The sequence below is a fragment of the Gopherus flavomarginatus genome, chromosome 3 (assembly GCF_025201925.1).
Source record: "Gopherus flavomarginatus isolate rGopFla2 chromosome 3, rGopFla2.mat.asm, whole genome shotgun sequence".
Classification (NCBI taxonomy): domain Eukaryota; kingdom Metazoa; phylum Chordata; order Testudines; family Testudinidae; genus Gopherus; species Gopherus flavomarginatus.
This window is the reverse complement of record NC_066619.1, coordinates 266,926,060-266,946,170: the sequence shown is the minus strand read 5'-3', so window position 1 is coordinate 266,946,170 and position 20,111 is coordinate 266,926,060. Positions and strand designations below refer to the sequence as shown.

Below are 20,111 nucleotides of genomic sequence, written 5' to 3'. Positions count from 1 at the left end.
AAGCTCTGATTGTCTAGATGTCTGAGGAGACATCCAAAACACTGAGGTTTTGGGCAATTGGCATGTCAGTTCATAAATAAATTTGGATTTAGGGGAAAGCCAAATTTCAGATAACTGGGATTTATCTGTATAGTCTTTATACTTATTACCGTGCACACTCATTGTGATCGCATTGCCTTTCCAATGAGCATAGTTGTCATATAGTATAAGAGAAGGGAGCAGGCTAGGCTGGCTGCGTAGTGCTTGTAAAGGCCTTGGCATGGAGTGTTTCCATAAAGTCAGTTCAGACAGTAATGATGTAGTTCATTAATTGTTAGAGATAAGAACAGAGGAGAAGTGGCTAGGAAGATTATCAAAATCTGATGGGCAAATGACACTTTTGTTAAGAAGTTCTCCCAACCCCATGCCTCTTTGTAAAGATTCCTGGGGAAAAACAAGTGGTTTGGACACTTCTGGAGTTCATGTGGATATCAATAAAATTTTACTTTGTACAACATCTGCTTTCTAATCCATACTAGTTACCGCTCAATGATTCCATTCTCTTAACCTTAGATGGCTGGAGTGCCAATGTCACTGACACTACTTTGATCCACACCAGGGCCGGCTCCAGGCACCAGCGCAGGAAGCAGGTGCTTGGAGCGGCCAATGGAAAGGGACGGCACGTCCGGGTCTTCGGTGGCGGGTCCCTCAGTCTGGCCGCTGAATTGCTGCCGAAAAATGAAGCGGCGCGGCTTTTTTTTTTCTTTCTTCTTTGCCACTTGGGGTGGCAAAAAAGTTGGAGCCGGCCCTGATCCACACACATTTATTTTCTCCTTCCTTGAGTATAATATATCTATTCCATAAAGGAAGGTTTATTATTAGGTCACCTTCCACACTGTTTCTTTTGGTACATGTTTTTTTTTTCTACCTAAGTATCTTATCAGGCTGTCATCACTATACTATCTCGCTTTTCTCCTCTTGCATCAGAGAAGCATTTTTGTCTCCAGAGCGATGCTAGATTATATGAATCCACCTGCAGCAGAGGATTTAGAAGCATCGGTCCCCCAGTAACAGGGACAAAAACAGCAGAAGGCAGATTTGCAGCTGTAGCAACAGCATGAGGGCGGCAGACAGAATTCTGGGATACACTTTGAGGATGCTGACCTATAGACAACATGCTAAGATCTTCCTGTCCTGAGTTCATCTTGCCTTTCAGTTGAGATGCAAACTAATGTTTCATGTATATTACTTAAACAGATTTACTTCATCAAATGAAGATAAAAGATGTTTCTCCAGATCATGGGCCCAATTGTGTGACTCTTAATTATGCAAGTAATCCTTACTCATATCAGTAATCTTTTTGAAGTTTAGGGGACTACTTGAATAAGCTCTACTTGTGTGAGTAAGAATTGCAAGATGGGATCCGTATTTGTAAATGCTGATAAAATAGAGGAAGAACCCTCCCTTCATACCAGTATATGGCTGGGCATTTTGATTTAAGCAAAATAATTAGAAATACTAGACACACTTCAATCTGAATGGAAAATTAGGAATCTATCCATTAGGAATCTAAACATGGAATCTATTCATTTAACAAGAGAACATACAAGAGCTCTTTAAGGCCCTATACCTATAAAAAATATTTTAGAGGGATAGGTTCCAATCCTGCAATTTCAGTGGGATTCCTCTTATGAAAAAAGATGATTTGCCTATTGGTTGCAGGATCAGGACTTATTATTTTTATTAATCTGTATTATTCTTATATGTGTTGAGGAAAGTGAACGGTTTGTAAGTTAGAGACAAGGGCAAAAGAGAGTCAAAAATGAAGAAAATAACTTTGAAATGTATTGTGCCATTAGCCTTACACCCCTTTATTTTTATGGCATTTTAGCACTCTGCTGAATATTGTGCTGTGCAGCAATAACTGATCAGCACAAAAATACATACTGACTTAGTGTTTTGTTTATTTTTAGCCTTCAGGCATCTGTTTTGTTCTGTCTCACATTCCGAATCCCTTCAACCTTGACCACTGCTAATAATAGTGACTTTGTTTTTAATGTGCTTTGAGATCTACTGGTGAAAAGCTCTAGGTATTTTGAATTATTATTAGTGTATTATGGGTTAAGAATGTAGTAATGCCTAAGTTAAGATTGCCTAACACTTCCCATTTTAAAAAGCAGTTGTGGCAGGTCCACAGGGAACTATTATCAGTTACTCTGTTCGCTCACATGACTGAGGTCTGTGCTGTGTATATAAAGGTCCCTATGCTGCTGATGACCCAAATGGGTGTCAGTATGATTCCATGTGATGGAATTTTGTGTTTTTTAGTTTGCTTTTTTAAAAACCTAGGAAATACTCTCCCCAATACTACATTAAAATTGTTATGGTTTCAAAGTGAGGTACATAACCAACTTTGATTCACCACGACCACCCCTGGCCTGTGTGCATTACAATACTATCTTTAATTACCTTTAAGTAAAGGTAGCCATCCTGCAGCAAAAAAACTTCAGGACCAGACTTCAAAGAGTAACTGCTGAGCTTCAGTTCATCTGCAAATTTGACACCATCAGTTCAGGATTAAACAAAGACTGTGAATGGCTTGCCAACTACAAAAGCCAACTACAAAAGCAGTTTCTCCTCCTTTGGTTTTCACATCTCAACTGCTAGAAGAGGTCCTCATCCTCCCTGATTGAACTAACCTCGTTATCTCTAGCCTGCTTCTTGCTTGCATATATATACCTGCCCCTGGAAATTTCCACTACATGCATCCGACGAAGTGGGTATTCACCCACGAAAGCTCATGCTCCAATACGTCTGTTAGTCTATAAGGTGCCATAGGACTCCTTACTGCTTGTCTTTAATTACATGATCACATACTATTTTATTACTTCAGTAATATGTTAAATCATAACAGTGGGAAAGATTAATCCCTGGTGTAATTCCATTGGTTTCAGTGGAATTACAAGAGGGATGAATCTGGTTCGTTTTCTATGAGTGGTGGAACTTGGAGCACTTGAGGACAGGCTATCAGTGCCTACACTGAAGAAATTATCTTTGTACCAGGCAGTGTGTTTTTCAAGATGAGTAAGCAAAATAAGATCATTACCAAAATGATAGCTCTGTGATTTCCCTTACACGTTTGATACTGATAACATCAGAAGATAGGTGTTTTAATAGCAAAGAGACAAATAATCACTAATGAGGATGCTACCTACTCACAAGTGATCAAAAGGAGGGCTGAAATGCAATGGAATTTTTCTCATGACTCATTAAATAGTTTCATGGGGCTGGATTCTACCCACACTTACACTCTGTGCAACCCTGTGACGTGCATCGTTAAGGCCGATTTGTGGACTTTGGCACAAACAATCTCCTAATCAGAGCTGGAGCTTGGCATACTCTGGAATGTGTGTCCAAGAGTGGCATTCAAAGCCTTCTCTGGCATGGCACATAAAGAGCCTCTACAGACTCATGCACAAACCCCTGACTCCTTCTGTTTTGTCTGTCCCTGAGGACTGAGGCAAGAACACACTGGTCACTAAAATATACATCACAGTAGAAATATCTAATTACGCCTTTCACAACTCTGTATATTTGAGACAACTCATAGTGTTTGATTACTTAATTAGCCACTTTTCCCTAATAGAGTATGAAATCTTCATGGCCAATATGTAATTGGGCTACCAGAAGGAAGCCTCTGGGGACAATAGCCATCTGTTAAAGATGTATGTAGTGTTGAAGCCATGTCAGTCCCAGGATATTAGCAAGACAGGGGGAGGGAAGAGTGATGTAATATCTTTTACTGGACTAACTTCTGTTGGTGAGGGAGGCACGCTTGTCTCTCTCTCACCAACAGGAGTTGGTCCAATAAAATATGTTACAGGTTTCAGAGGGGTAGCTGTGTTACTCTGTATCAGCAAAAACAATATGGAGTCTTTGTGGCACCTTAGAGACTAACAAATTTATTTGGGCATAAGCTTTCATGGGCTATAATTCAATTCATTGGATGCATGGAGTGAAAATATAGTAGGCAGGTATAAATATACAGCTCATGAAAAGATGGGAGTTGCCTTACTGAGTGGGAGGAGGGGTCAGTGCTAACGAGGCCAATTCAATCAGGGTCGATGTGGCCCATTCCCAACAGTTGGCAAGAAGGGGTGAGTATCAACAGAGAGAAAATTACTTATTGTAGTGACTCAGCCACTCCCAGTTTTTATTCAGGCCTAATTTGATGGTGTCAAGGAGAAGATCAAGAATGAGCTCTCAAAACTGGAGACTCTCATTAAAAAAAACAACCTTCCACACAAAATTCCTCATGGCTGGACTTTACAAAAACTAAACAAGCCATTTACAACACACACTTTGCTTCTTTACAGAGGAAAAAGGACACTAAATTATCTAAATGCCTACATGCCACAAGGGGCCACATCAGTGGTACCCTTAACTCACCCAACAATATTGCTAATCTATCCAGTTATACTCTTAGCCCGGCAGAAGTGTCTGTCCTATCTTGGGGCCTCTTCTTGTGCCTCACCATCCGCATGAACATGATATAGTTCTGCGGTGACCTGGAATCCTACTTCCACCGTCTCCAATTCAAGGAATATTTCTAGCACACCACTGAACAGCCCACTAACCCACAGAAGCCTTCCTACCAACTCTACAAGAAGAAGGATTCTGCATGGACTCCTCCTGATGGTCAAAACAACAGACTGGACTTCTACCTACAGTGCTTCCACTGATGGATGGGCTGAAATTGTGGAAAAGCAGCATCACTTGCCCATGGAAGCTTATGCCCAAATAAATTTGTTAGTCTTTAAGGTGCCACAAGGACTCCTCATTAAAATATATTAGTTCACCCATCTTGTCCCACCTGCTAAAGATAGCAGTTAGAAAATCATGAACTGATAGTTACTGCCAACTCAAGAACAAGAGTTGTTAAAAGTTAATTGATCTGAACATTTTTTTTAATAAATTTTGTCTGCTTTGGGTAAGAACTGATTCATTATCTTTTATTGGTATATATTATTGTTTCATCTGCCTTGAAATGGTAGCTGCAAGCACCATGCAGAGGATGATTAAGCAAGATCCAGGGGGTCTAGTCCCTGCAGTCAGAGGGAGCTGAGACAGAGCAGTGAATCAGAGGCATAGCGGCAGGTGGTAGCACAATGCACAATTGATTGCTGCCTGATGGAGTGGGCTGAGTGAGAGGAATATCAAGGATGCAGGAAGGGAAGGAGGAAATGAATCCATATGGAAAGAAGGGTCTGCCAAAGAGCAGCAGTCCTTGACGCCAGTATTGGTTTAACTAAATCAGTTTAAAAACACCTTTAGATTAACTGGTGCAACTTAGTGTGTAGATAAGGCCGTCAGTACATCACCACTATGGAAAAATACCATGACATTGGACCTGATTCTCTTCTGCCTCGTGCACTATGTCAGGGGTGGGTAGCCTTTTTTCTATCAGGGGCTGTTGATCTACAGAAAAAAATAAATTACAGATAAAAAGCAAGGATCTGATCCAAAACCTATGCCGTTGACTACCCTGGTCTTTGGATCAGATACTGTGATGCAGTTCTTGCTGTAAATCATCCCTACCATACCCTGGTGTTGTTGTGTGGCTCTTCTCTGAATTCCCCATGGTTTGTCAGTATATTTCTGGGGAGCCCAGAGCCAAGTGCATGAAGCCCAGGAAGGTCGGGGGGGCACCTCCCTAGAACTGGACAGAGAGGAGCTGTCCTCTCCCTGCTCCAGGGTAGGTGGCCCAGTGGCATAGCCAGGACAGGACACTTGGACGGGCCCCGACTTTGGGTGGGTGGGCGGGCAATGACGGGGCTGCATGGGGGGGGGGGGGCAGGATGGATTGGCACCACCTCTCCCCCGCTCCCTCCAGCTGGTCTTGTGGGGGCGATGGACCCAGGTGCACCAGCCAGTTGAAGGGCCCCAGGCACGCACTCAACTCTGAGAGGAAACGCCGCTCTCCAGCAACAGTGGCTCCCATCCCACTGCCCATGCCAGGCCTGGTTCCCCAAGCTGCAGGCCTACCCTTTCTGAGTATTCCTCTGCCACCGCTGGGCCGTTCGCTCACCCACCCTACTCCCAGTGGCAGATTAGCCACTGGGCCAAGGGGATGTGCCCAGGAGCCCCAGCCAATTGTGGGGCCCCCACACTCCCACCCACTCTGACCCCCCTGCCCGGCGTTCCTGCTGGGGAACAGGGTCAGGGTGCAGGGGCTTGCCCCACTCAACCCACCTGGTGCTCCAGCCAGGGAGCGGGGTCAGGGTACAGGGGCTTGTGGGTGGGCACATCCCTGCCCCCCAACCCCCACCCCTTGGCTGGAGTGCTAAATGTTCAGAGCAGGGCAAGCCCCCAACCCTACTCCCCAGCTGGAGTGCCGGATAGTCAGAGTGAGGCGAGCCCCCAACTCTGCTCCTCAGCTGGAGCACCAGGTGAGCGGAGTGGGGCGAGCCCCTGACCCCACTTTCTAGCTGGAGCGACAGGCAGAGTGGGGCAAGCTCCCGACCCCGCTTCCCAGCTGGAGAGCCAGGCAAGCCCCAGACCCCACTTGCTGGCTGGAGCGCAGGGCGAGCAGGGTTAGGCAGGGCCAGATGAAATTAAGCAATGGGACGGATCTGGCCCATGGGTCATAGGTTCCCCATGCCTTCCCTATGTGATGACATTTACACCTGTGCAAACTGTGTGTAAAATGTTACTGTGCTAACATGGTACTATTTTACATCCAGATTGCACAGATGTAATGACACTATAAGATGCAAAATAGTAGGGAATCAGACCTATTGATTCTACAGGGGAGGATCCTACATTTCCCTATATGCAAGGAGAATGATTTGCTAGACTGGCTAGGAGGAAGCATATATTTCATTGCTGTAGAGCTAACAAAAAAGTATTCCACAAAAATTAGAATCACAAATAAAACAACATTATCCATACCCTAAGGTTTATTTCATTTTCATACCAGGCCTTTTGGGGCTGAATGAAGTGTCTGTGGTTTTCCAGAACTTGATGGACTAGGTTCTTCAGCCACCCAGCCAATATGCTATGCAGGGTTCGGCAACCGTTCAGAAGTGGTGTGCCATGTCTTCATTTATTCACTCTAATTTAAGGTTTCACATGCCAGTAATACACTTTAACATTTTTAGAAGATCTCTTTCTATAAGTCTATAATATATAACTAAACTATTGTTGTATGTAAAGTAAATAAGGTTTTTAAAATGTTTAAGAAGCTTTATTTAAAATTAAATTATAATGCAGAGCCCCCCGGACCGGGGCCAGGACCCAGGCGGTGTGAGTGCCACTGAAAAATCAGTTTGCATGCCGCCTTTGGCACCCATGCCATAGGTTGCCTACCCCTGTGCTATAGGATGTAGTAGTGTACAACTAGGTTGGGAGTCCCCTCTGACTAAAGTGGAACAGTCCTCTAGGCATTAAAGTAGGCTACCTGGACAGTTGATCCTTCCAGATGCGTGATAGTTAAAAATGAGACAAAATCCCTAGATACTTCCTTGCTAACTATAGGCCTGACGGGGCCATTTCCAAAGTGCAGGCCTCGCAAGATTTTTCCCCACTCACTGTCAGTTCCGTCACTTTCATTTCTAAGGGTTGTGATGGAAAGGTCAAAGTTCAGATTTGGAATTTTTCCTGAAATCAGTGGCCCATAATGAACGAGAATACCATATTTCAAGATTCTAGTTCGAAAGGCCATTGAAATAGTTAAAATTCTATAGAACGGCTGATGACCTTTTGGTGAACTCCAATAGGAAAGTGGAAGTTCAAATGTTGGATCTTCTTTTTTCCAGCATTCAGAGGCCCAGAATGTGTGAGTGCCAAATTTCAATCTTCTAGTTCAATGGGAACAGGACATTAATTGTGTCACAGTCATCTTTATTGTATAGCTACGTTTACTAGACTATAATCATTGCTTTATAGTACCCAGTTTTTTTCCAGACACAAACTTGTGTCCCAGTATTATGATGTTTTAAAGGGCAGTAATTTGGAAGCAAGGTCACACTGCATCAAAACATCATATTACTGTGAGCATGGGGTTGTTTTTCAGGTCCACAAAAAGATTTTAGGACTTATTAATATTTCACAAGGTATGGCTTCAGGACATAAGGTTGCTGCAACAAAACTGAAATGAACCTACAAGTACTGGGGGGTGTATTAATTACAATTATAGTATAATACACAAGCAAAGTCTGCAGCAGTGTTTCTAAGAAAAACTGTGTAATCTCCATGTAAATATTGCATGTAACTCAAGTCTTCAGTTCATTAAATTTGAAAGAAGTATTCTCTTGTTAGTTTCTTAGATTCTTCTTCAATGTCTTGAATTTGAGTACATGGATAAAAGATGAATGGAGTCAGATATATGATTCTCTTTATGTAAAAGAGAACTGGATCGATCCATTGCTAGGGTAAGTACTAAATATTCAATATATTTGAAAGTATAAAGGTGACATCATGGAAAAAGGTCCTCCTGAAAATTCAGTTTGCTTTAAAATATATTTCTTTGCAATTTGCTGTGTTTATAAAACCATATGGTCCAATCCTGCTCCTATTGTAGTCAATGTCAAAACTCTTATTGGCCTCATTGGGAGCAGGGCAAACCCTTTAATTTATCCATAAGTGAGTTACTTAGCTCAAAGAAAAGTTCTCTCATAGATGTTACACACTAGTTCCCCAATCCAATAAAGTACAGAAAATGAAACCAGAAGACATAATATTAAAATCAGATTGAAATCAAAGGGTCAAACAACTGTCTTATAAAATTAGGCTTCAATCCAACAAAACTTTAAGCACATGACTAATCCCACTGACTTCAGTGAAACAACTCTCATGTTTGAGATTGCATATGTCTTTAAGTGCTTTGCTGGGTCAGGACTCTAGGGCTGTCTGCAAGTTCAACAACAGTTCTAACATGTAGACACAGGGCCAAACTCTGTTAGACTAAGCATATACCAGCTGTGTCCGCTGATACAGAGTATAAACCATCATCTAACTCAGTTGTTAAATTCAGTACAGTTTAAAAAACCACTGTTTAGGTGGAAGCAAAGTAGTAAACACAGTGGTATAAATTCTGTTTTGAAATACACCCACAATTACAGTAAAGTCAGCGTGAGTTGCAGATGTGTGTGTGCTGGCAGAATTTGGCCCATTCCATCCCCAGTAATTCAAAACACAATGGCTGCTTCCAGTGACTTATAAATATTTTTAAACCTGTGATTAGTATTTCATTAGGTGTAATCCCACTGAACCTGACTGTCATTTACACTCAGTGTAAAGGGCTCTTAAAATGGACATACATTAAATTTACACCCTCTTTGAGGGCACTTCTTACACTGTTAGAGTGCTGTAAAACACTTGAGAGTTTTATGAATATCAGGGGCATTGTTTTTGTTAGTTCTTGTATCATCTTTTCTAAGTATTGGTCCCTCTTTTGATACTGTAGAGCCTGAGCCTATATCTTCTGCTGAGGCAAAATTCTCATTAGAATCAATAGGCACTTGGCCTGAATAAGGAGTATAGGACTGGACACATAAAGTAGAAATATCTAGTAGATATTATATAGCGATGAATACTCATGGCTCTGCTTTCCAGGGGCAGCAGAAGCTTCTTAAAAATGGGGGGGTGTCACTGGAACCCGAACCATTGCCCCGCCCCACACACACTGCCACTTCCCCCCAAGGCACTGCCCTTGCTCCACCCCTTCCCCCCAAATCCCTGCCCTGTCTCTTCCCCCAAGACCCCACTCCCCACTCACCCTTCTCTGCCCCTTCCCTCTGCTTTCCCTTAGGACCGGTAAAAAGGAAGGGCACATGTCCTCCTAACCACCCTGTTCCAGCGCCCTGCTGCTCTCCATAAGTGTACATATCTCACATAGAAGTCAATGGGAGTTGCTCAAATGCATCCAACAGCCCTATTTGGCCATTAGGTTTGAAATTTTCATCCAAGGGTTGGAAGTGTAACCATGAGTAACAAACTTGACAGCCTCAAATGTGTTGAATGTTCTTTTGTTCACTGGGCCTGCTCCAGCTTCACTGAAGTTAGTGAAAAGAATCCTACTGACCTCAACGGCAGTTGGATTGCACAGTGGGCTAGATACACAAAGAAACTTAAGTGCCTTGCCACCCAGTGGAATCTACAGCCCTGAGTTTGCTGCCCAGACTCCCTGTACAGTGAATGGGTAGAGATAAGCACTAAGAAGGGTATCCACAAAAGCCAGAACACTGAGGAGGGAGAAGCCTAAGCTAGCCAATAGGAAAGGCTGAGGAGAGGGGTGGGTCATAAGCCCCCACCTTCAAAGAGACTTAGAACCCGCTGCTGGCGTTAGGCACCTAACTCATATCTTGCAAAAATGCTGGAGCAGAAGTGGTGGTGCTAGTTAGAGCATTCACCCAGGATGTGGAGGAGCTGTGTTCAATTACTCTCTCTGCGTGACGGTGCAAAGGGATTTGAACTTGTTTCCCCCTGCTCTAGAGAATTCCCTAACCACTGGACTATGGGATATTCGGGGGCAGGTTTTTCCTAATCTCTCCTGCTGCAGCTGTTTCCTAGTATATAAATAGTTACATATGCATTGGGGCAGAGGAGGTGTGAGAATAATTCCACAGTCTAGTGGTTAGGGCATCATGTGGTGTGTGGTGGACTCAGGTACCAGTCCTCCTGTTTCAATGTAAATTAAATTATTTATACACAGTAGAACAGTTTAAGCAGGAGAGACTAAGAAAGATGTACCCCAGAATGCCTTCTAGACCAATGGCTAGTGCTTTCTCCTCCAAGATGCAGCAAAGGAGACTTAAGTTCATAAAAAAAAAAGAATGGTCACATTAAGTAGGGTATTTCTGTGCTAGAGACACACACAGAGAGAAATCTTAATGTGGGGGAATAGCTCAGTGGTTTGAGCATTGGCTTGCTAAACCCAGGGTTGTGAGTTCAATCCTTGAGGGGGCCATTTAGGGATCTGGGGCAAAAATCTGACCAGGGATTGGCCCTGCTTTGAGCAGGGGCTTGGACTAGATGACCTCCTGATGTCCTTTCCAACCCTGATATTTTATGATTCTAGATCAGACCAGTGGTTCAAGCTAGCTCAGTATCCTGTCTTCCAGCAGCAGCCAATGCCAGATGCTTCAGAGGGAATGAACAGAGAAGGGCAATTATCAAGTGTTCCACCCCCTGTTGTCCAGTCCCAGATTCTAGCAGTCAGAGGTTTAGGGACACCCAGAATATGAGGTTATGTCCCTGACCATCTTGGCTAATAGTCATTGATGGACCTATCCTCCATGAACTTACCTAATTCTTTTTTTAACCCAGTTATACTTATTCATTTTCTCCACACCATTCATGATTTTAGAGACCTCTGTCATATCCCTCCTTAGTTTTCTCTTTTTTAAACTGAACAGTCCCAGTCTTTTTAATCTCCCCTCATACAGAAGCTGTTCCATACCCCTAATAATTTTTGTTGCTTGTCACTGTACTTTTTCTAATACATCCTGGATTAGTGCTGTAACCATGGGCTAAAAGTTGGAGGGCGGGGACTTCTCTTGCAGCTCTTTTGTGTGGGTTTAAGCATGTTCAGAGCATGCCTACCAGATTGGGCCCTGCAGGGGCATGTGTACTTTGAGGATCCCACTGTGGCTTAGGCATGATATAGATGCCTGAGTGCTTAGATTGAGATGGCTGTGCAGATGCTCATTGGCAGAAATGTAACAACTAGAGGACTTTAATGGTGGAAGTTTAGGCATCTACAGAATTAGGCATCAGATGAGTGGGGGTTTGAGGATCTTAGTGGTGCTTAAATGTTGCATTTAGGTGCCTAAGACCTTTTGCAGATCTAACTCTGACTCCCAGAAGTTACCCATTGGCATTACATCAGAATTATTGTACAAACTAAGATTCATAGAATATCAGAGTTGGAAGGGACCTACCAGGAGATTCTGAAGCTCCTTTTACATTCTCAGTGAGAGAGCTGAACTACATCATAAGGGGTGGAACTTCATTACACTACCCCTCTCTGAGATGAAAATCTCAGTTATTCATTTACTCCCACCCTTTCTTTTGATGATATGAGTGGCTGTAAACACATCACAAGCCTATGTACTCTTATGACAAAGAGACTCTAAAACCAGAGAGAAAGAGGTGAAGATCACAGAAAAGTATTGGTTTCTGAAGCATTTGTGAGATCAAGAAGGCAAGGTCTCAGTTAAGAGATGTTGCTCCTTCATTGCATTGTGACTGATGAGACTCTCAAAGTAATGCAGACCTTCAGTATTCAAGACCTGAATGTTTATGTATAGGATAGTAATGTGTCTTATTTAAGTGTTAAGGACCAAATTACATTCATATATTCCCCATTGACTTTGGTGGGGTTTGCTGTAGTGTAATTGAGAACAGAATTTGGCTTTAAGCTTTGAATGTTTTAATTCTGATGTACACAAAAATAATGCAAAAAACCCAAACCATGTTGGATGTCCCACCAGCTTCACTTTTTGTTTGAGGGATTCATTTGCTGAAGCAAAATTATTGATGTCCTTCCAATTTTTGATTAAATGAGATTATGCTAGCGATACACTCGCTCTCTGTCAAATAATATCAACAATATTACTTAGACCATTGTCTATCTTTGTTCCTTTCATCTGTACCTACTTTGTTTATAATAACTACCTCCTGACTTGCTGTCTGACACTTGTAAAATGAACTTGCAATGTGCTTGTTTAGTCAGCATAAATTATGGTCGTTTCACCTCAGATAAACAGTTTTATTAGACTTTTGTTCAAGAAGCAAAGTAACATTTTTGAGTGCCACAGTTTGTGCCACTAATCATTGGTACAAATAATTTGATCAATTGGTATAAACAGAAGAGCCAAAGCATTATCAAATCTGCATCATTGCCAATCTCAGACACTGCATTATTATGAATTTGTATAAGAAAAAATGAAAATAAGATTTAAATGTATTTTTTTAAAGATGGCAGCCAAAAATAGAACAACTGATCAAGCAACTTGCTGACAGATTAGCTAATCGTGTTACCACTGTAAAGACATCAACGGTCACAAAGCCAAAGGAATTTGATTTGACCACCCCTAAGCCACGAGCCATACCAATACCTGAGCCAATACCATTACAGGAGAAGCATCAACCTGTGAGTGGTTTTTATTCTTTGAACAGTGTTAAGTCGTATGTGTTTTGTACTCAACCATACTATATGGTTAATAGTCTCTTCCTTGAAGTTATTTGAATCTAAAATAATTGAAGAAGAGCTACCAACACTGATGGAGTAACAGGAAACACTTGGTGTTCTGAGTTGAAGGCTAAATTTGTAGAAAATAATTCATAATATCTTTAATCGATGTAATTGGTATTTTCTAAGCATATCATAGATACTCTTCTATAGCAGGGAAGGAGAGGGTAGCAAAAAGGTGGCTCCTACAATTGTTTGGAAGATAGAAAAAACCCAATGAAGCAACAGTTTATTCCTTGCCCCTTGAATGTGTAACCTAACAGGTTGCTGCCAGCCCTTTTAATGTGTAGATTATTCTGCTTTGGAGATCTACAGGTGTATATGGAAATAAACCCTCAGACTGTAACTTTTATAAAAATATATGGGTGTGATCCTGCTCCCCATCAACGTAAATGGCAAAGCTCCCAGCAATTTCTATGTAGGCATAACCAACCCTAGATTTGCAGATCACCCTTGAGGATGGAATTTCATTGCCTGTTATATATCAGAGGGGTAGCCATGTTAGTCTGGATCTGTAAAAGCGGCAAAGAGTTCTGTGGCACCTTATAGACTAACAGACGTATTGGAGCATGAGCTTTCGTGGGTGAATACCCACTTCGTCGGACTTGCTCACACTCCAATACGTTTGTTAATCTATAAGGTGCCACAGAACTCTTTGCCGCCATTGCCTGTTATGTGGGTTTGTGGTGTACCTTAATGTTAATGGTTAGCATTTAATATGTATTGCTCACATGTTATTGAGTGCAGAGGTTCTCTTGAAGGCCTGACTCTGTTTGTATTTCTAACTTAAGCAGTCACATTGGGTAATATTCTAATTTCAGTCACACTGGTGTAATTCTGGAGTGACACAATGGACTTCAGTAGAGGTTTTTGGTTAAAGTAAACAGGATTTGGGCTAAGGTTGCTATGATTCACTGAATAAAGACTCCATGGTTTTTTGTATTTAGTTTAATAGGCAACTGAGTTTAGGGCTATATCTCTGGGCATTATCTATAACCTTTTATTAGCACATTAGGTTCTTAATAATACAAATGTTGAATGCTTACAAAAATCATTTTGCATCTTTGGGTAATAGTGCAATTTCATGGTAGCATATTGTAGAATTAATAGGATTTCACATTGAAACAACCAAATACCAGGTTCTGAAAAATTTCATTTTTTTTAATCACTTATTCAATGTAGGAATGAATCATTTTATTGTCATCTTTATACTGTAATCTTCCTGAGAATAATTTTGCATTAACTCACACATATTTATTGAAGTTCATTTGTGGTGCAAGGATTATACTGGATTTTATTTAAATTCAGATCGAATCTGCCAGATTTGTTTAAGTGTTCATGAAAGGGAGAGTCTAACATCATTGTCACAATATGAGAAGACACTGTGCTAACTTCTGGACATAACTGCAGATGAGCTTTGATTCGAACCTGTAAACCCATTGTCACCACCACTAGTTCAGATCCTGGAGCCCTCCAAAACAGAGAGTGATAATCATGTTGAATTGTCTATTAGTTTCCTGATATGGACTAGAGTCCTCATAAAACCTAGGTTGAGACCATGATATTTCTTTTGAAGTTGCAGCAAATTTGGGTGGTCCCTCACAGCCAGCCCATATTGCATGGTGTGGGCTAGGAAGATGGGCCTGCACCCTTGGAATTGGCTAGTATGTGGTTGGTGGCTGTGCGTTAAAGGGTGGCCCAGGCAGAAATAGGCCTCTTCTTACTTCACTCTGTATACTGCTGCTGATCAAATAGTGACCTCATGGCCAAAGCTTTATAATTTCTTGTCTCCCTCTTCATTTACACACCCCTAGCCATTTGCAGACATGGCTTTTTTCAAAGAAAGGCTAGTGGTTTAGGTTGGGATTTTAAGAGGAACAGAAGGGAGCTAGGTGCTCAACTCCCATTAACATGCAATGGTATTTAGACACCTAAATCCCCTAGGCTTCTTTGAAAATCCCAACCATGATTTATAGTGTAATCTAATCCATTCCTTTAGTATTAATACTATTTGTGATGAAATTATTACACAGCATTATTTTTACTATTTGTGATGAAATTATCACACAGCATTATTTTAGGTTTATCTAGAATTAAAATGTACACATTGAAATGCTTTAGGGCGCATTCAGCCCAGATAAAAGTTCTTGTAATTCCATGGGAGTTGTACATGTTAGGACCAGGGCCATATTTAGCCCACTCTTTATATGTTTCCTTGAGCTTTTCCCTTTAACTCTGTTTTTTCTTAAAAATAATAACAAAATTAACAAACCCACTTGGCTAACATACAAGGTTTTATTTGGTAATATATTGATAATGTAATACTTAAACTCTATAATCTTGTTAAGTGTCAAAATAGAAGCTCTTCATACAATATACATAAAATTACCACTATCCTTGTCCATCTCACAACAATAATTTTTAAGGAAATACAAGAATGGTCACTGCCAAAGCTGAGAAGTGTTTACTCGCTAGGTATAGTTTGTATTCCCTTCCACTCTTGCTCCTCCACTCCTAGTTTATGTTCTCCAGGCACTGTGAAATTGCCTCATTTCCATCCCATCTAAAACATTACTGCTTGTGCGTATAGTTTTGAGTGGTTAAATAAAATTCAGTTGATACCTTACAAATCATTTGTCCAGTTGTCTCTTAATATTTAGGGCCACACTGTGCCTTTAAGGCACTGGGGCCGGCTCCAGCTTTTTTGCCATCCCAAGTGGCAAAGTAAAAAAAAAAAACGATTGAGCTGCTGCCAAAGTGCCACCAAAGAAGAAGGGGAGTGAAGGACCCACTGCCAAATTGCTGCCAAAGACCCGGACGTGCCGCCCCAATAACGGACAGAGTGCCGCCCCTTTCTATTGGCCACCCCAGGCACCTGCTTCCTTCGCTGGTGCCTGGAGCCGGCCCTGAAGGCACTGGTCTGTGTTACAGGTAGTACAGAGTTACACAGCCACTAGGGAAGCTTTGGGAGAGATTGTGTCTCCAGGAGCACACCTATTACATAACCCATTAGAAGGCTACATCATGCTGCTCCTCTCTGCCTTCATGCATTTGGTCAGCAATTCTGGCCAGAGCAGAGAGGGGGCATGGCCCAGTCTTTTCCACCTCTCCCACAGAAGTCCTCAGAGGCCAACCCATACCAGACATGCCCTTTCCTTATATCCTTTGCTGGGTCATGTGTCAGACAGGTAGATCTTAACCCTTTCCTGGATGTTTTACTGTCCCACTTTCCAAGACCTTGAGTGCCTCTCTAAACCTGTGAATGCTGCTGTGAGGACCCTTTCAACCCTCCACCCCCAAGAAATTCTGTACCCACAACTGGCAACCCCTATCTAGAAGTATAGTGGAGCAAGAAATATGTAGGAGAGGACAGCTGGCCTGATTCTCCCTCAGGCAACTTCAGGTTGATTTCCCCTTTTCACTTTGTGAGCACAGAATTTCTTTCTCCTTTGGCTTTCGCCTGGCAAAGATGGACTTTTAAAAAAAAATTGAGTTAACAGCTCCTTTGGCTGACAGCACGTGGGACAGGGTTGCCAAGGCCTGGACAGCCCCAGCCAAATAGCGATGCTTGGTGGATATTTATCCCTTTTATGCATTCAACCTCTAAAACTTTACTGTTCATTTTATGGCAGTAACAGAAAAGAAATCACTACTTTTAAATAACTACTGTATTTTTTCATTAGGGATAAATATCCCCCCCGCACACACACACATGCACACACACTAAGATTTATTGTTTGAAACATTCAGTCTTTCATACTCTGTATTATAGAAATTTCTGCCTTTTAATATAGGTTCCTCGGAGCACCTACAAACCTCCAAAGGAAAAACAGCACCTGCAGGAAATCAAGTATAGAAATCGCCGAAGAGCAGAGGTAAGTGTAGCATGATTTTATTGTTAATTCTCCGTCTCCTGCATCTGTTTGTTCTTTGATGTAAATTACAGTTTTCACAGCTTTAGGGCTCTATCCAATGCAAAAATGCTTCTGCAGCTGCTCGCCCACAGATCCTGTCTTTGAGCAATGACAGCTGCTTCCTCTATCCCTTTCCCCCACCCTTTGTCTGTGTTGTCTATTTTATTGTAAGTTCTTCAGGGCAGAGACCATCTTCTACTCACTGTTTGTTGCAACACAAATAATAGCAGTACAGTTACAAGGAGTAGTGCTTGTGGAGGCAACCATGTGATGTTGTCCTAATGTAGCCAGTCAGGATTGCTCCATTTACATTCTCATTCTTACATCAGTGCCCAGTACCATGCTGTTCCCCCCTCCATCTGCACTGACCCTATGAAGTAGTCTATGGTCTGGAGATAGCCCAGTGAAGGCTCTCGCCTCCCCCATGCCTGGCTCCTGCTCCACAGAGGGACTATGGAGACAGTTTCTCTCCTACTGTGTTGAGTAGTTTGAGGGACATTCCCCACTGCTTCTCCACTACTCCCCAAGGAGAGGACACGAAGGAACTTTCACCCCACTGCTTCTTCTCTTCCCTACTATAAGGTATTAGTGGCCTTTCCTACACCCCATTGCATCTACTGCTTCACCTGACTCCAGAGATAAGAGGTCAGGGTGCATGGCTGGGGTATTCCTCCAAGCCCTGCTTGTTCTCTCTGCCCATGTGGAGGGGGGCACTGGGGAACTACCCCAGCTCTGTGGAACCCTACAGAAATCCAGGAGAGGCTGCTCCTTTGCTCGCATAGGACACACAGATAGTCAATGTGTGCTATTAACCATTAAGGGCTTTAAAAATTTAACATAATTTCTGTTTCCTAACTGAGAAATAATTTCATAGCATCATCCAGTTACAGAGAAATCTCAGTAGCTCCTGACTCATCTGTAGTACAGTATTTGGTACTGCACATATCTGAGAGCTCCTCCCCAGAGCAGGCTCTGAAAGTAGGAGATCATCATGCCTAGGAAAGCAGCAGAATTCAAGGTGCTATATGTTAAGAGGGGAGTGGGAGGGAAGGCCTGGAAAGGGCCCTAACACTTCATCTGCTCTGGTTATTTGAACTGATCCTGATTTTGAAATGAATCCTATTAAATAAGTCAGCTCCTATTAGATTTAGGGCAGATTTCTGTGTTCTTCTCCTGAGAAGGCAATAATTACGTGGCAGCTCCCTCAGCCATCATACCTCCCACAATGCAATTTCCTTACAGAGGTGCTTTAGAAGCTTGATAAAAGGTCTGGCTTTTTACATCTTTTTATCTGTACTCTCCCACCGGCATTCCACCAATGCCTTGTTCTAGTTTTCACTCACTGATACCAGACAATTTATCACTGTACTGGCCTCTCTTCATGTCCTTGTGCACGCTGCATTTGGTTCAGTTCCCATATGTAGTATATGCTGAACTGCCTACATATTTTGTTAGGGTCAAGCTTTCCTTTGGCCCTTTTGTTGCCCCATTTCGTTACAGGCATCTGGTGTTTCTTTTAGGTTCTTCACTTTCCAGCAGTATTACTTTATTTTGCATCCTTTCATTATGTCTGCGTTCTGCAGAATGTACATGCTTAGCACACATTATATGGAAAGATTGAAAGGGAAAGGAAACAAAGCTCATTATCTGGATTGTCAAGAGTCTGAGATGAGTGTAGAATCACTTAACTAGCAGCCACAGTCTTCGGTGGGGCAGATGCCTGAATGCAAGCAACACAAAGGAGAGCCACAGCAGAAAGTGAAGCTGCTGTAGCAGCAATTTTTGTCCCTCTGAAATGGCATAAAAGGCATCCAAAGCATTCACAAAGGTCAGTTCCTTAGACTGTTCACTAAATGAAGCTGAAGTTGTGGCTCCTGAAAAGAAAGATGCATATGGAAATGTCACTTATTCCATCCTAAAATTGCACACGTGACTGACGTATCAGGGCAACTCTAAAAAAGAGTGAAAACACCAGGATTTATGTCAGGGCTAATGCTACACATACAACTGCTGTCTAACTTAGCATCAGCCCTCCAAGAGCCAGTGGAAAAAACGGAGTGCACTTCTCGCTTCTGGGGCTGCAGTTTACAATCAAAGGAAGAGTTATTGCTCAAGGACTAGCAAACCAAAAAATCAAGCACTGGCTGGATCATTATATGTGCTGTCCCCTTTAAATGGGTTCAGCTGGAGCTACTCATACACTTGTGCATCTTGGAGCAGCCCCTGGTGCCCAGGCTTCTCTTCAATTACCCCACTCCACCAATGCAAGAAAAGGACTAAGTTATCTTGCTTACTATGTGGAAACAAACACTGGTAAATGTGTGTTATATGCAGTGATGGGGCTTTCAACTAAGGTTCCAATCCTTCAATGAGCTTTGAAGTCTTTGGGGCTCCATGCAGGGGTCCACCCAGGAGAGATTATTGCAGAATCAGGGTCCTAACACAAGGCTTTCATCAAGGGTGAAAATTCATGTTGGCTTCATTCATTGAAAGCTGATTAATGCACTTGCCCATGCACACAGAAATGGAGCTAAATTTTTTAATGTTTGGCTACATATCCTTAGGGATTGTGAGGGAAATATATCCAGGGCTAGGTCATAGTGCAGTAAAGTAGGTGTATTTTTTTTTAACAATAGGTGCATTCTTTCCAAATAGGTTACTAAAAATGCCATCCATTTGTCTCAGTGGGCGGGAGGCTTGACTGGGCCAGAGTCAGGGGCATGTACAAGGATTTAAATGCGACTACTTTTGGAGGGGCACTTTAAACATTGCCCTCCATGCACCTAGTGACCCTGGGCCCCGCTGCCTCCCCCACCTGCCAGGCCCTCGTTGCATCCCCAGGCTCCCCACCCATGCCCCTAGTGTCCCTGGCCTCACTGCCTGGCCCACTCCCATTGTCCTGAGTTCCCTTCTTTGCACCCCAGGCAGGCTCCAAACACTGGATGCTGCAGCAGGGAAGGGAC

The 20,111-nt window shown here is 42.5% G+C and overlaps 1 protein-coding gene across 2 annotated transcripts in view; it reads left to right on the top strand.

Annotated features, from left to right (window-relative positions):
- The window catches only part of CFAP99 (cilia and flagella associated protein 99), an 86,699-nt gene that overhangs the window by 25,489 nt on the left and 41,099 nt on the right, over positions 1–20,111 (top strand). For both annotated transcript variants that reach the window (XM_050947639.1, XM_050947638.1), the window contains 3 exons: positions 8,299–8,411; positions 12,961–13,135; positions 17,029–17,109. In XM_050947639.1, coding sequence (XP_050803596.1) covers positions 8,299–8,411; positions 12,961–13,135; positions 17,029–17,109 — 369 coding nt within the window. The remainder of the gene's footprint in view (positions 1–8,298; positions 8,412–12,960; positions 13,136–17,028; positions 17,110–20,111) is intronic.